This window comes from Pipistrellus kuhlii, unplaced genomic scaffold, assembly GCF_014108245.1.
Source record: "Pipistrellus kuhlii isolate mPipKuh1 unplaced genomic scaffold, mPipKuh1.p scaffold_m20_p_4, whole genome shotgun sequence".
NCBI lineage: Eukaryota > Metazoa > Chordata > Mammalia > Chiroptera > Vespertilionidae > Pipistrellus > Pipistrellus kuhlii.
The window spans coordinates 84,584,361-84,602,778 of record NW_023425540.1 but is presented as its reverse complement, the minus strand read 5'-3'; the positions used below and the strand labels follow the sequence as shown (position 1 = coordinate 84,602,778).

Sequence of the window (18,418 nt, the reverse complement as noted above, 5' to 3'; positions counted from 1 at the left end):
CTTAAAGGATGGCGGTACAGTGGCCCACAGGGAACAGTAGAGGAAAGAGAGGAGATGACAACTAGGGACGGTAACTACAATAGAACCCAATGCTTCCCTCACACACCACAAATGCACCCCACCTCCCTCCACACACACTAGAATCTAACTTCCATGAATGCAGAAGTTAATTTTCTGTATTTCTTGCTCACTGATAGATTTCAAATCTCAAGAAAAGTGCCTGGTACACAGTAGGCACTGAATAAATATTTGTTCAATGGATGAATAATCAAAGTTGTCACTCAGTACTTTGGTGTACCCCCTGAAGGAAAAATAAGAGTAGGTATTCATTCACTAAGCAATGGCTAATGTTGTTATAATTAGTATTCATTTTTGGGAGTTAAACATGAAATTTAGTAAACACTGGTAGTTAAATGTACTGAGTATCACAATTTGAAAGGTTTAAAAATTTTTAAATTAAAGTACAACTACATACAATAAAATAAACATCTCTTGTGTGTTAGTTTGATGCATTTTGATAAATGTTCAAGATAAAGAACACAGTCATAAATCTAGAAAGTTTCCTATGCCCCTTCCTATTAATGACTCCCCCTCCACAAAAGCAGCTATTTTTAAAAAATATATTTTTATTGACCAGAAAGGAAGGGAGAGGAAGAACTAGAAACATCAATGATGAGAGAGAATCGTTGATAGGCTGCCTTCTGCAACACCCCACACTGGGGATCAAGCCTGTAACCCAGGCATGTGCCCTTACTGGAAATTGAACAGTGATTTCGTGATTCATAGGCTGATGTTCAACCACTGAACCACCCTGGCCAGGCAAAAACAATCATTATTTTGCTGTCTAATCCCATAGATGAGCTTTTCCTCTTCTTGACCTTAACAGAAGTGGAATCATACAGTATAATCTTCATGTCTGGCTTCTTTTGTTCAACATAATGTTTTTTGAAATTCATCCACTCTGTTATGGGAATTACTAATTCATTCCTTATTAATGAGCAGCATTTCATTTTATGAATATACCATAATTTATTTATCCATTTCCTTGCTGATGGACATTTGAGTTCTTCTTGATGTGTTGCTATTATGAATAAAGTTGCAATAAATATTCTTATACAAATATTACTTTTGGGTATACATTTACACTTCTTTGCAGCAAATACCTACGAGTGAAAAGGCTAGATCATAAGGCTTATCTACATGTTATTTTATAAGAAACTGCTAAACACTTCTCCACTGTCGCTGAAAGTTTACATTCCCCCCAGCAATCTATAAAATATTCAGTAGCTCCCTATCCTTACCAACACTTGTCATTCTTTTTCATTTTAGCCATTCAGGGTGTGTAAAATGCTACCGTACTGATGTCAAAGATGTTAAGCATATTTTCATGCTTAAATCAATTTCCCACTTTTAATTGTCTTTTTTTTTTCTTTTTCATTATTGACTTAAGTTCTTTATATATTCTGGATATGAGTCCTTTGTTTAATATATATAATAAAATATAAAATCTATATTATATAATAAAAGACTAATATGCAAAGTGTCCCCTTGACCAGGAGTTTGACTGGGAGTTTGACCAATCATTATGACGTGTGCTAACTATTATACTAGGGGGTGGCGTGGAACACGGAGGGCAACAGTGATGATGCGGTGCTGGCAGCGGGTGGCAGTGGACTGAGTATCACAATTTGAAAGGTTTAAAATGGGCCCTGAAGAGAGCAGGGCTGCAGCAGGATGGTGGAGCAAGTGAGCAGGCAGTGCCAGGCCAAGGTGGGTGTGAGCAGGGCCCAATTGCTTCACAGATGGCAACCAGGCAGGGGGGCAGGGCCACTGCCTGGCTATCAGGAGCTGAGGCAGCCGGGCAGGAGCCAATGACTCAGGTGGAGGGGGGCAGGCGGGGACCCTGGGACCCAGGTGTTGGCCCGGGCCCAGAGGTCAGCTAGGACCTGCCCTTCCACGCCAGCTGCTTGCGCTTTGCTAGTCAGCCAGGCCTAGGGACCTCACCTGTGCATGAATTTTATGCACTGGGCCTCTAGTATATATGTAAATTTTTTTCCTAGTTTGTGGATTACCTTTTTCATGTAACATGAAAGTTTTAAATTTTGATGGAGGCCAATTTATTACTTTAGCTGTATGTATATTGCCTTTTGCCTTCTGCTTGCTCAGATACAAAAATATCCTCACATATTTTATTCTACAAACTTTATACTTTGAGTTCTTACATTTCAGTTTGAAATTTATTTTAAGTTATTCTTTATGTATAGTGTGAGGTCAATGCTTATTATTTTTTTCATTATGGATATTCTGTCTAGTACCATTTATTAAAGACTTTCTTATCCCCTGTTGTCAGAATTATTCACCAAACAATTTGAATGTATATTTGAAAATCTATTTTTATTATTTTATCATTAGACAATATGTTAGTTACAGGGTTTTCATAGATAACCTTTATCAGATTGAGAGAGCTACCTTCTTTATTATGAATGGGCATTGAATTTTGCCTAATGCTTTTGCTGCATCTATTGAGATGACCATAGGTTTCTGCTTTACCAGTCTTGCATTCTTAAGGTAAATTTCAGTTATCCATGATATAGTATCCTTTTTAATGTATTGCTGGATTATGACTTCTAGTATGTTGAAAAATTCTGTATAGTTTGATGTTGTACCTTTTTAAAATTTCTGGTAGAATACACAGTGAAACCATCTAAGCCAGGGTTTGTTTTTGTGTTGTTGTTTTTTTCTTGTTGTTTAAATGGGATGGTCTTTAGTAATGAATTAAATTTCTTAGCAAATTTATAGCTACTCAGATTGTTTATTTTGTTTTGTGTCAGTATTGGAAAATTGTCAGTCTTCAAGTAATTTGCCCATTTATCGAATATCTACATTGACATATTTGTTACATAAAATTTTCATAATTTTAATGTTGTTCAGTCAGTGTTGCTCAGTGGTTGACCATTGACCTATGAACCAAGATGTCAGGGTTCAATTCCCAATAAGTGCACATGCCCAGGTTGCAATCCCAGTAGGGGGCATGCAGGAGGCAGCCAATCAATGATTCTCTCTCATCATTGATGTTTCTCTCTCTCCCTCTCCCTTTCTCTCTCTGAAATAAATGAAAATATATATATTTAAAAAAAATAATTTTAATGTCTGTGGGATATGTAACGTCTGTAATGACATCCCCTCTTGCATTTTTAGTATTGGTTTTTAATACTTACGTTTTCCTTTTTTTGTATGATCATTCTTGCTAGAAATTACAAATCTTCTTAATCTTTTCAAAGAACTTGCTTTTGGCTTTGTTAGATTATGTCTACATATTGTGCTCTACTTTGTCAATTTTTACTCTTATGTTTATTATTTCCTTCTTATACTTCATTAGTGTTTACTCTTTTTTTTTTTTAGCTTTTTAATGAAGAAGCTTAAATCATTGACTTTTCATTTTCCTTTTTTTTTTATTATAAACATTTAAAGCTATGAATTTCCCTCTTAGCAGATCAACTTTATTGCTCCAATTTTGATATGTTGTGTTTTCATTGTCATTCCATCAAAAATACTTTATAATGGGTTTTTGAATTATTATTGGATGCATGGGTTATTTATAAGTGTGTTCCCTAATTTCCAAACATCTACTGATTTTCTAGACATATTTTTGTTATTAATTTTTATTTTAATATTGTGGTGGTAAAAAATGCATTTTGGATTATTTCAATCTTTTTAAATATATTTAAACTTGTCTTATGCAGAATTGGTCTAATTGGTGAATTTTCCAAGTGCACTAGCAGGAATGTGTGTTTTGTAGCTGCCCTATGTAGCAAGCAAAGTCTTCCAAAGCTTCATCATCCCCTTCTGGGAAACTGTCTTTATCTCCTGCCCAACCCCGCCAAAGTCAATGCTATGGTTGTACAGTATTTTCTTCTGACCTTGTTAACTATAGTACGGTACCCACACTACACCAGGCATCTTCCTGCTCCCCTAGAGTCTCTCAGGTCTCTATCCGATAAGCAAGTTGGAGATAAAGCTGCGGAAGTAGTTTGGGGTCATGCAATGCTTGTCAAAAAAGACAAGATAACAATATAGGCTTGCTTTTCAGTCTCTTTTATTTCATTCTTCATTCTTCATGTGATCTTGTAGTGACTAATTTGAGAGTTCAATTATGGGGGAGGGAAGGCAACTGGGACATTGACCATACAATATTGTCATTGTATGCATGGCATCGATTGTAAATCCCTGTGAAATCTCCCCTCTCTGGCTCAGGACATGGTTTTTATGGTATGTGAGATGATTGTCTTCATGCACAGTTATTTTTTATACCTAATATATATGTACTAGAAAATGTGCTTTGCAAACAATATAACCCTCCTCTTCAACCTATGCTTTATAGACGCAACACACTTAAATTTTGGAAATTAGTTGATTTAAAATAAAAAACTAAGTAAGTGAAAATACAGGGGTTTCAACCATATGCTTAAATGCGTAAACATTTAAACACAATTATGAGGTTTAGGCAAACTGGCGTGATCACTGCTATACAGTCAACATCTGCTACTGCAATGATGTGAACAAAATCTCACCGCCTTGAAATTGTCCTAAGTCCTTCAAGGACTCTTCCTCCTGAGGTTTGAGACCTCCTGAGGTTTGAGACCTGGCATAGAGAGCAGCACACAATTAACACAGGGTACCTGGGGGATGCAAACACTGCACCTTGCACTATTTGGCTGCCTTGTTGCAAAGGCAGCTGCATGGAATGGGACGCAGAGCGGCTCAATGAGAAGTGATTTGGAAAAAGAAGTAAAATTCGAGGCCTTGTTTTCCCAGGCCCTCATCCCTCCCCTGCATTCAGCACTCAGGACACTCACCTTTTCCCACTCTCGGTCCTTGTTCAGCACAATCACCACCAGCCGGGGGTGCACCTGGTAGCCCTCCTCAGTGAAGGACAGGTCTTTGCCGTCCCATGTCACATTGATCATAAATCTAGAAAGAGGAAGAGAGAAAGACAATATTTTTAGGGAAGAAGAAGAGATGTGTCAAACCAATGAGTGGATGCCCCCATCAGGGTAACACTGAAAAAGTGTACACACATGATGCCATCCCCATCTCCAGCAGCCTCTGTGGAAGGAGTAGTACCCATGCTGGCACTGCCCCCTGACCAGGCGCTCTTTTCCATGAGCCTACAGTCATCCTCAGACTCCCCAGTTCTGTACAGGCGTTAGTGACCGACTGTAATTAGCGCATGAAAGGAGTCTTTCTGTCCTACCAGATCCATATACCTTGTTCAAACGACCTTAAAAAAGGATCTGAAAGCATGTTCTATCATGTTTTAATAAGCTTCCTTAAAGGAAACTCAGAAACCACACAATCCACGACTTCAACGACATGATTTCCCCCCCATTCATTATTCATTCCACTAATATTTATTGAATATTTGCTACGTGCCAGGACTCACCTGGTTAGTTGGGGATAAATAAGGAAACAGACATGATCACTCTCCTCATGAAGCTCCTAGTCTAAGGGGAAGTATAGGCATTGATTGATGAATTACAAATCTATGTCAGCGTTACCATAGCAAGGTTGGTGTGCTGGGTGAAAGTGAAACAAGAGTCATCAACAAGACTTCTGTAAGGAAGTGCAGCTGGTCCTGAAGGGTGAGTCAGCATTAACTAGTAAAGATGTAAGCATGTTCCAGGCAAAGGGAACATCATGTGCAAAGGCCCTGTGGTAGTGCGTATGAGGGACTGAATGTAAACCTGTGAGGATGAAGCTGAGAGAGACAGAAACATGCAGGATGTGGGATGCCTGAGATGATGAATAGGGACAAACAATGCAAAGCTTTTCAGGCCATGTTAAGGAGTCCCATCTCGTTTTAAAATAATGAAAGACAATGGAAGTTCTCATTAGGAAAGTGACATGCTCAGACATTCCTTGTTTAACATGACCTAAAGCTTTATAGAGAATAGATTTGAAGGGGATCAGAGTGCATATTGGGGGTTTGGTTACTGTGTACTCATTAGCCACGTTAGATTTGATGTTGGCTTTGGTCCTGGTGTGGCTCTAAAGAAAGAGAAGGATGAGTAGGAGCACCAACAAATAGCACCAATTGGAGGTATTTGGTGATGGATGAGATGTGAGGGTGAGGGAGATAGGTTATTAAGGACAACGCTTCACTATCTTTCTTATATAATACCCCTGCAGTCAGCTTTTGGCAGAGGTGTTTTCATTGCAGGTGGCATCTGTCTGTCTTACAACACTCCTGTCGCCACCACTCCTCAAAGCCACCTCGCCGGCAGTAAGGATGACTCAGGTGAGGAAACAAGGCGGTCCCAAGAGGTTCACATTTTCTTGCAGCTTGAGGAAAATGTGATGTTGGCAATGACTTCCGCAAAAACACACCACTAAGCAGGCACTCAATAAATAAAGTATGTTGGACTGAAGCATTCAAAGACTTCCCAGACAGTCACAGCATCTCAAAGTCATAGTATTTTCTTGGTTTGTATTGTTTTGACACTAAAAGTAGACACAGTAGTAAAATATTAAAGAGGAATACTAGACTACAGAAAAATTCTAAAAAGACAGATTGACCTAACTGGTCTGCCCTCAGCCCTCATGCCACAGACCTAGCTGTGTTGTGTGTGAGGAGAATGGCAAGATAAAGAAACTGGGCGAAGTCAAAGAACAAGGACTGTGTATCTATTCAATGCACTAGATGCGCCATTTGGGGGATAGATGTGGGGTGTAAGAAGTCAGTAATACTTTCAACAATAAAGACAAATTTTAAATAAATATAAAAGAAAAAAATCATGTTTTTAAAGACAAGTTAATGGCATGGAAAAATGCGCAGTATTTAATGTTAATCAAGCAGAAAAGAGGAGAAAGATAGGGCTTGTCAGTGCATGGAAATTTTACAGATACTTTTTATTTTCTTTTGCGTATCTTTGTAGTCTCCAAAGTTATGCAAATACTTTCCATTTTTAACAAAAATACTGTTTTTAGCATAAAGCACTGCTATTTTAGAAGCAGCAGCAGAGTAATCACTATTTTAGTTGGTACATTTGAGGCATCTCAGATCATTTTCTAATAAGAACATTTATTGATTCAATAACTCTTTACTGAATATCTATTATGTGTCAGGCCTTATGGTGAGTCCTATAGATACAGAAATAAAAAAACACAGTGCCCATCTGTTCTCTTACCCACGTTTTTATAATTCAGTAACACATATACATATACAATGATAGCACTTAGAATGTCACTGGTGTACTGATGGACAGTGTGATAAGTTGTGAAAACATAGAGAATGACCCCTAACTGAACTTAAGGGATTTAGAGAGGGTTCCTGGGGAATTGTGAGGAGTGAAGGGACCTAGGAGAGGCAGGAGAAAGGGATTCTGAGCAGGAGAATAATCTGAATTAAAGAAAACTCAACAAAGGGAGTGACACATGCTAAAGAAAGTAGAGACTAGCTTAGGAAGGCAGTGGGATTTGTCTGGGACAATCTCTGAAGCCAGATCATAAGGGACCTTGGATGACACCCTGAGGGTTTGGATTTTGTTCAGAAGGCTGTGGGGATTCATGAAAGGTTTTAAGGGGAGGTATGATGCACTCAGATGTGTTGCCAATAGAAGCATAAGTAAAAATGCTTCTTTGCATTTGAAGACAACTTCAACATTTCTGTTTATGGTTAAAAAAAAAAACACAACACATTCATTATCTCGATAATCTGAGCTGGGTTTTGTTGTTGTCGTGGTTTTATCCTTTGCTGCTTCCTGGCTGTATTTGATGAACTGAATGGATGCGGTCCAGGCAACACATTCAAGGAGTGTTACGCTTCACACTCCTTTACTGAGACCCTTGAGAAGACAATTTGCATGGACTGACTGGGAGTTTGGTCAAGTCCCTCATTACCAGCCAGCTTTCAAAACTAACAGGGGTCTAAATTAAGCTGTCTATTTTCAAGTTAATTATTTTTGGGTTTGTTCCCCATGGTTATTTTTGGCTCTATCACATTATCTGGCACACCACTGAGCAGAGCGAATGTTTGATGGTAGAGTGTGTTGACAGTTTATCACCAGAAGTGCCATCCATCCATCCATCCATGACCATCAATCCCTCAATACATTCATCCATACATCTAATAGACATTTTGTATACCTATTATTTGTCATACCCATACCAAGAACCATGCTAGGAAAATAGTACAAAAATAAGCAAATATACCGTGTCCCCAAAACATGTATATACACTTTAACACCTGATTGCTTAATTGATGTTTCTTTCTTTTCAGCCAGACTAATCTTTGAACAAAGGAAATTCATCCTAAAATGCCACCGGAAGTTTGAAACTCAGTTGAAGTACAAACACTGCCTTTATAATTATTCAAAGCTGAAAACTCACTTAATTTTCATTTCTCTTAAGGTTTAACTGATTTGAAATAATGGGTGAAGCCAGACTATGATTTGAACAAAGAAAATTTATCCACTAGACTTTTTTTTAAATGGGGATACATAAAACATAAAGTTTACAATACAAAACTAGAAACAGTTGACAAATTAAGGGCACACAAATACCAAATGCAATTATTCTTGACATTTGTGATTCCATTGCTTTGTATTATCAGCAGTGCCTGGACCAGAATGACCATTGGTGTTGACAAAAAAATTATTCATATCTGTAGATTCTTTTAAATTTTGAAAGTGAACTGTATATTAATAAATACGAACACTGTATATACATTTTTAGGAACACCCTATATATCTGCAACAAATAACTGCAATAAAGAACAGTAAGTTAGCCCTGGCCAGTGTGGCTCAGTTGGTTGGAGCATCATTTTATGCACCAAAATGTGGTGAGCTCAAATCCTGGACAGGCAGGGCACATACCTAGGTTTTCTAGGTTTTGGGTTGGTTGGATCATGTGCAGAAAGCAACAGATTGATGGGTTGATGTCTATCTTTCTCTTCTTTTCTCTTTCTCTCTCTCTCTCTCTCTCTCTCTCTCTCTCTCTCTCTCTCTCTCTCTCTCTCTCACACACACACACACACACACACACACACACACACACACACTTTCTCTCTCTCCTTCTGTCTAAAATCAATTTTAAGAAGAGCAGTCAGTGTAAAATTAGAGATATGTACTAAGTAGATTGGTAAAGAACATAAGGACAGAGTGGCCAATTCTATTGTGGAGGCCGGGCTGATATCAGGAAAAAGAGTGGCAGATTTCTGGGTTGTGTCGGGAAGAAAAGCAAGGGCTGGCCAGGTGAACGTCAAGGGGAAGGAAAGGAGATGCACTGCACGGAGAAACTGCAAAGTCAAAGGCAGAGAACCATGAAACGGGACTGAACTCTGTTCATGGAATTTCAGCATAATTACTCAGACAAAGACCAACAGCGTCCTTTCAAAGGCCACAGAACCATAAAACAGGATGGAACTCTGTTCATGGAATTTCTACATAAAGACTCAGAGGAAGACCACTCATGTCCTTTACCTGGGCTAGAGAAAATCTGTTACCAAGCTATTTTGTAGCTGCTCCCAAACTCAAAGTTAGGCCAGCTAATTCACCGAAATTCTTTATTTTAATTGAATCCAATGAGCTCCAAGCCAGGTGTTGCTTATTCAACACTTTGAGATAAATAGTGTTCAGGTTGGATCTACCGTCCTCATTAGGGTGAAACTGAAAAAACTTTTCAATCATCAAGAAGTTTGAAAATATTCCATATGCTATCTGTTTGGAAAGGGCAGACCAGAGAACAAATGTTTTCGGTTTGACTGAGACATGTGTCTTCTTGGAGAGAGTCATTCATAGGACTATGTTGTATGAACTACAGGTCAAAGTCATTACTTTAATCACGGAGCCAGCATGTGCTGTTGAATACCCAGGTATCTAGTTGAATTTACTTAAACCCCTTCTTCTTTAACTCCCCATCTCTATTTCCTCCACTCATTCCATTTTCTCCCATTTGTAGTGCAATTAGATGGAATTAGCAGGGTCATTATTTAGATGCAATCACTGTTGTTCAGATTTTATGGCAACAATTACATGGAAATTCTCATGCTTCAGATTTTTCTGTGTTCCTTTAAAATTAAATATTCTGGATCAATGAGTCCATATATTCGGTGTTAATATTGTCTTCTCCCTTTTCTGTCTTTTTTATTAAGGATCTACAGTTCCTTGGGAGAAAAATACAACACTCTAACCTAAATTTTTGCTGAAAGGTAATTTCATTATAAAGTTGGCAGGGAGCAAGAACCTATTACCTTCAATTCCCCCATCCAATTTCTAGGAAGGACAATCCATATTTCCTTGGGCTTTCTTCCCATTTAAACTTGTTCCAAAGCAAAATTCTTTACTAGGGAAATATCATTGCACACCCCATTGCTTAGTTCCCATTAACACCTGCTGGGCACTTGTACAAAACAGTAAAATTTTATCACTGGTTTGTTTACTTCTTAAAAATTGACGATAAACATTTAGTGACCAGCTAAAATATGAGAAATTCTGGCTGCTGCTAAGCTTCAAATTACATTTTTAAAATCTCTATCAGGAGCAATAAATACATGAAAGCAAGCTGGGAAAATATAGAATGGGGCCCTCTGACAGTTTGCAGAGAGTCCACTTCTATATTATCATCACTCATTGGTGGTAAAGTGTCAAGTAGTTGTGTTTTATTGTTAGTGATATACCCAACACTAAACCAAAAAGTGTGTAAACCTACAGGGTAGGACAAAAGTAGGTTTACAGTTGTTCATATGGAAAATAGCAAAACAATTAAGAACTAATAATCTCTCTATATAAAAGCCTAATATACAAAGTGTTTCCTTGGGAGTTTGACCTGGAGACCTGGAGTTCAATCACTTGCTATGGCATGCACTGACCATGAGACGGCAGTGCGGAATGAAGGGAGGCTCTAGCTGGCAACAGATGGTTGGGGAAGGGAGGTCCTAGCTGCTAGGGACCCTACCCATTCATGAATTTCATGCAGTGGGCCTCTAGTACAAGAAAAAACTCTGTGCCTTGTGAACCTACTTTTGCCCACCCTGTATATGACTTACATACAACTTTCCTTTGGTATCTAGTCTTACGGGTATGAAGTTAAAGTCCAAGTGAGATAAACATTACTTGCTTGCAATTCGTGCCTTATGATGTGGTGTGTGGGGATCAGAAAGAACATTGAGAAACAAGTAGGCCATTTTCCCTGTGTAATTATGACTACCAAAAACTGGGCCAGAATGTCATGTTCTCTCTAAACCTATCTAATTTGGTAGCCACAAGCTACTGAGCACTTGAAACATTGTTAGTCTGAATAGAGATGTGCCATAAGGGCAAGATACACACCAGGCTTGGAAGACTTTGTATTAAAAAAATTGTGTAAAAGAGTTCATGAATAATTTGATATTGATTTCATGTCAAAATCGTTTAGACATATTGGGTACAATAAAATCTATTACTAAAATTAACTTTTACCTGTTTAAAGTGCTGCCAGAACATTTAAGATGACTCACAGTATCTGTCTATTGGACAGCTGTTGTAGACTGGCTTTGGTGAGTGTGGTTCCTATTAAACCAATAGACCTCATGCATCATGAGGCAGCGACTGCATCTGCCCTGTTTAATGCTGTAGAGTGTCTGGCCCCTAGCTGGTGCTGAATGAATATACTCAGAGTGAATGAAAGAAGGAACCACTATTTCTACATCATGGATGACAAAACCAGCTCCACCACTGCCCAGATCTGTCATTTTGGACAGTGTATTTAAAATCCTCCTAGCTCCCATTTCCTTCTATGTAAAAACGGATTAGGTTAAACTATATGAACTAGCCATGATGTTTTCTTTTTTTATAATTTTTTAAAATATATTTTATTGATTTTACACAGAGAGGAATTGAAAGGGACAGAGAGTTAGAAACGTCGATGAGAGAGAAACATCGACCAGCCACCTCTTGCACACCCCACAGGGGATGTGCCCGCAACCAAGGTACATGCCCTTGACTGGAATCGAACTCGGGACCTTTCAGTCCGCAGGCCGACGCTCTATCCACTGAGCCAAACCGGTCCCAGCCCATGACGTTTTCATATAACACATACCTAACTCCCAGGTTTGGAGTGGGATTAGTGAATGGTGTACATAAAATGCTCAGCACAATGCCTAGTTCACAGCTATTGCCTAATAAATAGCAGCTAACATTTAGATAAATTTTCAGTGCATTTTTTACTGTTTTTGTTTGTTTGTTTGTTTGTTTGTTTTTACCTTGTCATGTTTTCGAACACTCTACCCCAAATGCAAGCAGATCTTTCTATTATAAAACCACACTTACCGCTGCCACTCAGTACACTCATGTCCAGGGTCCCTCTGTCCTTTCGTCAAAAGCCAACTGCATATGGGCCATATCAGCTCCTTCAACTTTACTTAAAATGTCTCTTTCCTCCAGATTTCTATTTTCGCTCTTTTGCCTTACAGTGGCAAGTCTCCTTTAACTTCCACAATCTGATTATTTGGAATGTTCTCTAGACATATTTATTATTCGCCATTTCCCTTCAGACTTTAATTCTCTTACTGTTTCATAAATGCCACCCTAACCCATTTAGTGTTTCTCAATTTTAGGTTAATTTTCCATCTGCTTTGCCATTTGCCACATTCCCTAGGGCCCTTTCCCAAGTCGCACTATCCCTTAAATACCTCTGTGAAGTGCTTTGGATGTCACCATTTTTCCTTAGTCATTTAATTTATATGAGTGTTTTCGGTTTTGGGGTGTGTGTGTGTGTGTGTGTGTGTGTGTGTGTGTTTCAAAATAGTCACTGGTTTCTTAACCTCTTTTAAGTTCTCAAGACACTATCATTTTTTCCCATGGTTTTGCTCTTCCCAGTTTTCTTTTGTAGGTTTGAGATTCTCTCGCCTTTGCTGTCTCACTTAGCACCCTTGCATCTGCATTCCCTTATGGGCATGAACCCTCCCCTCTCTTCAGAACAGTCATGGAGCTATCACCCTTCAGTTCCCAACTCCTGCACTGCCCCTTCCCTAGAAACAACCTTGCACATTTCTTTTCAGTAAGTTTCTGAATGAATGCACTTTCCTTTTTGCTAAGGGCTCAGCTTCTTATACTCCTTGGTGGTTTCCCATTTCTTCTGAACAATTATTGAAGGCATGACCACAGAGCTGAGTCTTAAATGTCAGGATAGAAATGTAATAACTTGAACACACAGACCTGCATTTTTTAGCCCAGTGTCATCCAAAACAGACCAAGGAACTACATCATAAAGAAAAAGAAAGAACTGGGCTTTAAAATAGAGGGGAGTATTTACTCTTTCAACTCCAACCTTACTGTGGCCAAGTAAAACAAAATAATGATAATTGTCCTGGCTGAATAATACTGAATTAAAAAAAAACACAATTAGAATAGGAGATGGTATGATCCATAAGGCAGGGATCCTTGTTTATCTCTGCGATTCTAAAACACCTAAGAGAATGTGTACCTTGTAAGAAGCTCTGAAAAGTATTTGTTGACTAAATGAATGAGCAGACAGAGACCTCCAGGAAATTGCTCATCCAATGCTTATTTCCTGCCAGCAACTTCAGACAGGCAATTCTGCAAGATGTAGGCTTTGGAATCCGAGAACCTGGGTTAGAATTCAGCTCTGTGGCTTTCAATCCCAGGTAAATATAAATTCTCAGAGCATCCGTTTCCTCTTCTGTAAAAGTGAGGTTATACTAGCCACGTCATTGTGTAATTATAGGGATAAATTAGGTGGCATTTAATGAGATAAGGTATGTAATGTGGTCAGCAAAGTGTTTGTCACAAACAAATGATGGTAGCAGTTGCCATGGTTTTACGTAATTATCTTTTCTCCTCCTAACATTTGAGATTAAAGGCTTTCTTTTAGATGTTGGAGATATAACAGAACTCAAGTCTAACTCAGGCTCTCGGATTCCAAAGCCAACATCTTGCAGAATTGCTGATTCCAGTTCCCCGAGGGAGACAATGAGCCCCTAGGCCCCTGCCCCAAGGAAAGAGGAGGGGCTAATCTGATCGCTCAGAGCCCTCAGTACCCCTAGACCAGGCTATGGCGCAAGGGTGGTGATTCAGTGCCAGCCTGCCCTGCACCTCTCCTGGTTTCTTGTCTTTGGTGAGCACACCTCAGACAAAGGTGACTCCACATGCTGTCTTTGTAAAACAACTTCTAAGTCCGAAATTTGTAGTAAGTTAGGACAAAGCTTACTCTGTAAATATGACCCTTCCCCCTCTCAGACCCTCCCCCAGCAGATAGCACACCTGTATCATGTGGCCGAAGGTGTACACGGGGAGCAGGACATATAGAGTAGGGTCTAAGATGCATGTCCTAACTCTACCTCATCAGGAGTTATCAGAAGCCTGAGTGTCCATGACTAAAGTGGTTCTTAGAATCTCACTCCCCTCTTGTTTCTTATTTGTATGGTTCTTTCAGGAACCTGCTTGGGGATCTGGACAATCTTGAGGTTCTGGATAGTATTTTGTAGCACTGTCAAAATAACTCCAAATATATCACCATTAACCTCCAATGCCTGCCTCATCTAATCATTTGGAACTGAGATCAATGGAACTATCCTTGTAATGAGCATCTATTCCAAGAGAGCCAAAAAGATTAGGTAATGTGAAAAGCAGTTTCTGTGAGCTCACCTGCATCTATGCTTCCAAATTATGTGGGATCGCAAACAGGCAGTTGTGCATAAATGTTGCCTCCCTACCCCCAATAGTTTATAGAATGAGATAATATGGGTTAATTCAAGGTGTGATTTTATCCAAGAATTTCTGGACACCCCACCCTGGAATATAGGCCCCATGAGAACAGGACAATTGTCTATTTTCTTCTTGGCTATATCAATCTCAATCAACATTCCAGAACCTGGCACAGTGCCTGATGAAAAGATGTTCAATGCACATTCACTGAAGGGATAAAAAGTCTCCATCCTTTGTCATGTTCTCTTGCCCTCTGCCAATGAGTCCTACTTTATCTCTCCACCCAGTTTGTGTCAGACTGTGCTCCATGGATCACTGGGGATCTGATGAGGTAACTCTAAGACAGAGGAGATGTTGGGGTGAAGGCACTAGACTTCTAGGATTTCCACTTCTGCTTGAATCTTTTATACAATATATTGGACTTCCTTTAAGTTATTATTTGGGAAAAATCTACTGCTTATATCAGTTATTTAAACAAATAAGTCAGAACACAATTAAGATATGATATGTGTAACTTATAGGGAGTGCCTCATGGGGAGGGAACAGGCCCTTTTCTGCTCCTTCCTCCTTCCTGCTGGTTGTGAGGCACTAACGTGACAGCCATCTCGGTCACCATTAGGTAAAGCCACTGACTGAGGGTGGCAGAGTCACAGGCAGAAGCAGCCTGGGTCCCTGATACCATGGAGTACCACGCAAGCGCTGGGCCACCTCTGAACTCCTTTTGCAGAAAAGAGAACTCCATGCCTATCTTATTTAAGCCACTTTTACGTTTGGGGTTTTGTGTCACTTAAAAACAACTTTAATCCTCGCTGGATTAAGAGTTCGATTGAACCAAAATGGATTCCAAAGGCTTTGAATTAAGCTGTGCCAGTTAATTAGCTTCTCTGAAAACTATGGGCATGGTACTACATATACTTTGTTTCCTTCTAGCTCTGCAATATTTGATCCTGTCTCCTGTTCTTCCTCCCAATATATAACCCTATATTTGGTCCTACCCCCATCTCCTGCTACATGCTGTTCCTCTCACCTACACTGCCTTCCCTCCTCATTATGTTCAATCTAAACCCAATATTTTTTCCTTGGCAAGTCTAATTTCAAGCTCCATTTCTGCCACATAGCGTTTCCTGATAATCTTACCTTTTAATCCATACCTCATATTACAGCCCTTAGCAATACGCCATCCCCTACTGTTCTTCTAAGGATTTCCCATCCACACATTTGGTCTCACCAGAAGCAAAGATCAGATCTTGGCTTTAGTCGTTCATGTTTCTCTAACACCATGCTGTCGGGCACAGCATGCTCACATTTATTGACTCCATTCGAAGCCCAGCTCATTAATCTTCACCTCAGGACTACGTTTTGCCCACTTAACACCAAACACTGAGCTGAGTGGGGATGATAAGCCAGGCCACGTGTCTTTGTGTGCATTATGTTCTGTAGATATAGTTCCTTCCCATCCTCTTCATCAGGGGTGGGGAATGGAAGGCCCCAGAAGTCATTTGGTCTGGCCCTGTCAAGGCATTAGGAGTGAGTTAAATGTTTGACCAAATAAAGCAGGCTAAGTTTTAAGTTGATAATTTTGTATGGCCTGCAAATGATGTTGTAACTATTCAAATGGCCCTTGCAGGAAAAAGGTTCCTCACCCCTGCTCTACGTCATGTTTTTTGGCCACCACTCATGATCATTTCAAAGCCTGCCCACCAAGTCTTACCCAATTCCCCCAAATCAGATATGTTCTCTCCCAATTCTCAGCCTCTACACCATATGCAGAATGCTCTTTTCTTAGAGTATATCTTCATTGTTCATGTATAGTCCCAAGCACCTTTTTTTTTTTTTTAAAGACTTTTGTGGTGGTTAATTTGATGTGATTGGACTAAGGGATGCTGGGATAGCTTGTATATGTTATTTCTGGGTCAGTGAGAGTATCTGAAGAAATGGAGTAATGGAAAACTAACCAGTTTTCTGATGGACTAGGTAACCACTGGTTAGTTTTCCATTACTCCATTTCTACCTTAAGGATAAGCACCAAGTTGAGTTCTCAGGAGGAATAGAGAACTTTCATGCTTTCCCAGACAGAGAAAGTAACATCCATGAGTGAAATGGGCCAGGTGCAAGATTATAGACAGGGGGAAAAATACCAGCTAGAGGATTTAAAAACACTACTTTAAATGAAATAAAATAAATCTCTCCTCACTTCTTTGAAATCTGATCTCTATTCAAATTTAAGAATATCTGTGTTTCTTCCTCTAACAAAAACACAAGCTTTCTTCTATGATTACATCCTTGTAGGGTGGCTTGTTGACATACAAAAAGCTCTCTTCTTTGGAAAGGCCCCTCCCTACTAAATATATCTGGACATTTATGCTTCCCAACATCCCCATAAAAAACAGATCTAGCGGGGGAGGGGTGCTCCTGTTCCAAGCTGTATACATCAGATTCTCTCTCCTGAAATTTTGAAACTTGATAGGTGAGACAGAGACCACAAGTTTTGGGATCTGGACCAAGTGACAGTAACTTTACCCTATCAATGAATGTTGCCTCGTCTTCTGACCTTTCCAAACCTTGGCTGCTCAACTTCTCCTTTGGCTTTTAACAATACTCTGATAGTCCCAATATATTTTCTATCCTTCCCTCCTTTTGTTTAATTTAAGCTAATCAGAGGTCATTTTTGTCACTTTCTACCAAAATAACTGAAGTAATATTCACTTTGTTCCTACCTGGACTACTATATCTCATCTAGTCTCCAGATTCCTTATATATCATCCCTCAGATTAATAAACCCACCTGCCAGGTAAAGGATATTAAACCTTTAGTACTGATTATGTACAATTCCGTTCCAAAGCCTAAAATGACTCCCTATTGTCCAGAGATAAAAATCCATGCTCCTACTTTGTCAAATATTAATTGAGCATAGTGTTTTGGGTTGATTCCTGGTTCTCTATTCTATTCTATTGGTCTATATGTCGTTCTTGTGGCCGTACCGGATGTTTTGAGAACAATGGCCTTGTAATACAACTTGAGATCTAGTATTGAGATCCCACCTACTTTGTTCTTCTTTCTCGGGTCTTTTTTCAAGGTCTTTTTTTTTTTAATTTCAGATAAATTTTTGGAGAGTTCGTTCTAGGTCTGTGCAATATGCTCTTGGTATTTTAATGGGGAGTGCATTGAATCTATAGATTGCTTTGGGTAGTATGGATATTTTAATGATGTTGATTCTACCAATCCATGAACTGATCCCTTGAGGATGATCTTCTATCTATTTATATCTTCCTCTATCTCTTTTTTCAAAGTCCTATAGTTTTTTGAGTAGAGGTCTTTTACCTCCTTAGTTAAGTTTATTCCTAGGTATTTTAATTTTTTTGGTGCGATGGTAAGTGGGATTTTTTTTTATTCTAAGTGAAATAAGTCAGTCAGAGAAAGATAAATATCACATGATCTCACTCAATGGCAGATTATAATGAACAACGTAAACTGGTGAACAAAAATAGATTCAGAGACAGAGAAGCATCGATCAGATGCTCAAACCTCAGAGGGAAGGCAGGGGAGGGTGGGGGTAAGAGGGAGAGATCAACCAAAAGACTTGTATGCATGCATATCAGCATAACCAATGGACAGAGACAGCAGGGGGGTGAGGGCATGTACAGGAATGGGGTGGGGGGAAATGGGGATATGGACACATATGTAGTACCTTAATCAATAAAAAGTCAATTAAAAAA

General features: G+C 39.2%; 1 protein-coding gene across 1 annotated transcript in view; it reads right to left on the bottom strand.

Moving 5' to 3' along the window:
• GRIN2A (glutamate ionotropic receptor NMDA type subunit 2A) overlaps window positions 1–18,418 on the bottom strand; it is a 356,036-nt gene that overhangs the window by 110,692 nt on the left and 226,926 nt on the right. Inside the window, exon 5 of the mRNA XM_036410378.2 lies at window positions 4,857–4,971. Within this exon, the coding sequence (XP_036266271.1) occupies window positions 4,857–4,971 (115 nt within the window). The remainder of the gene's footprint in view (window positions 1–4,856; window positions 4,972–18,418) is intronic.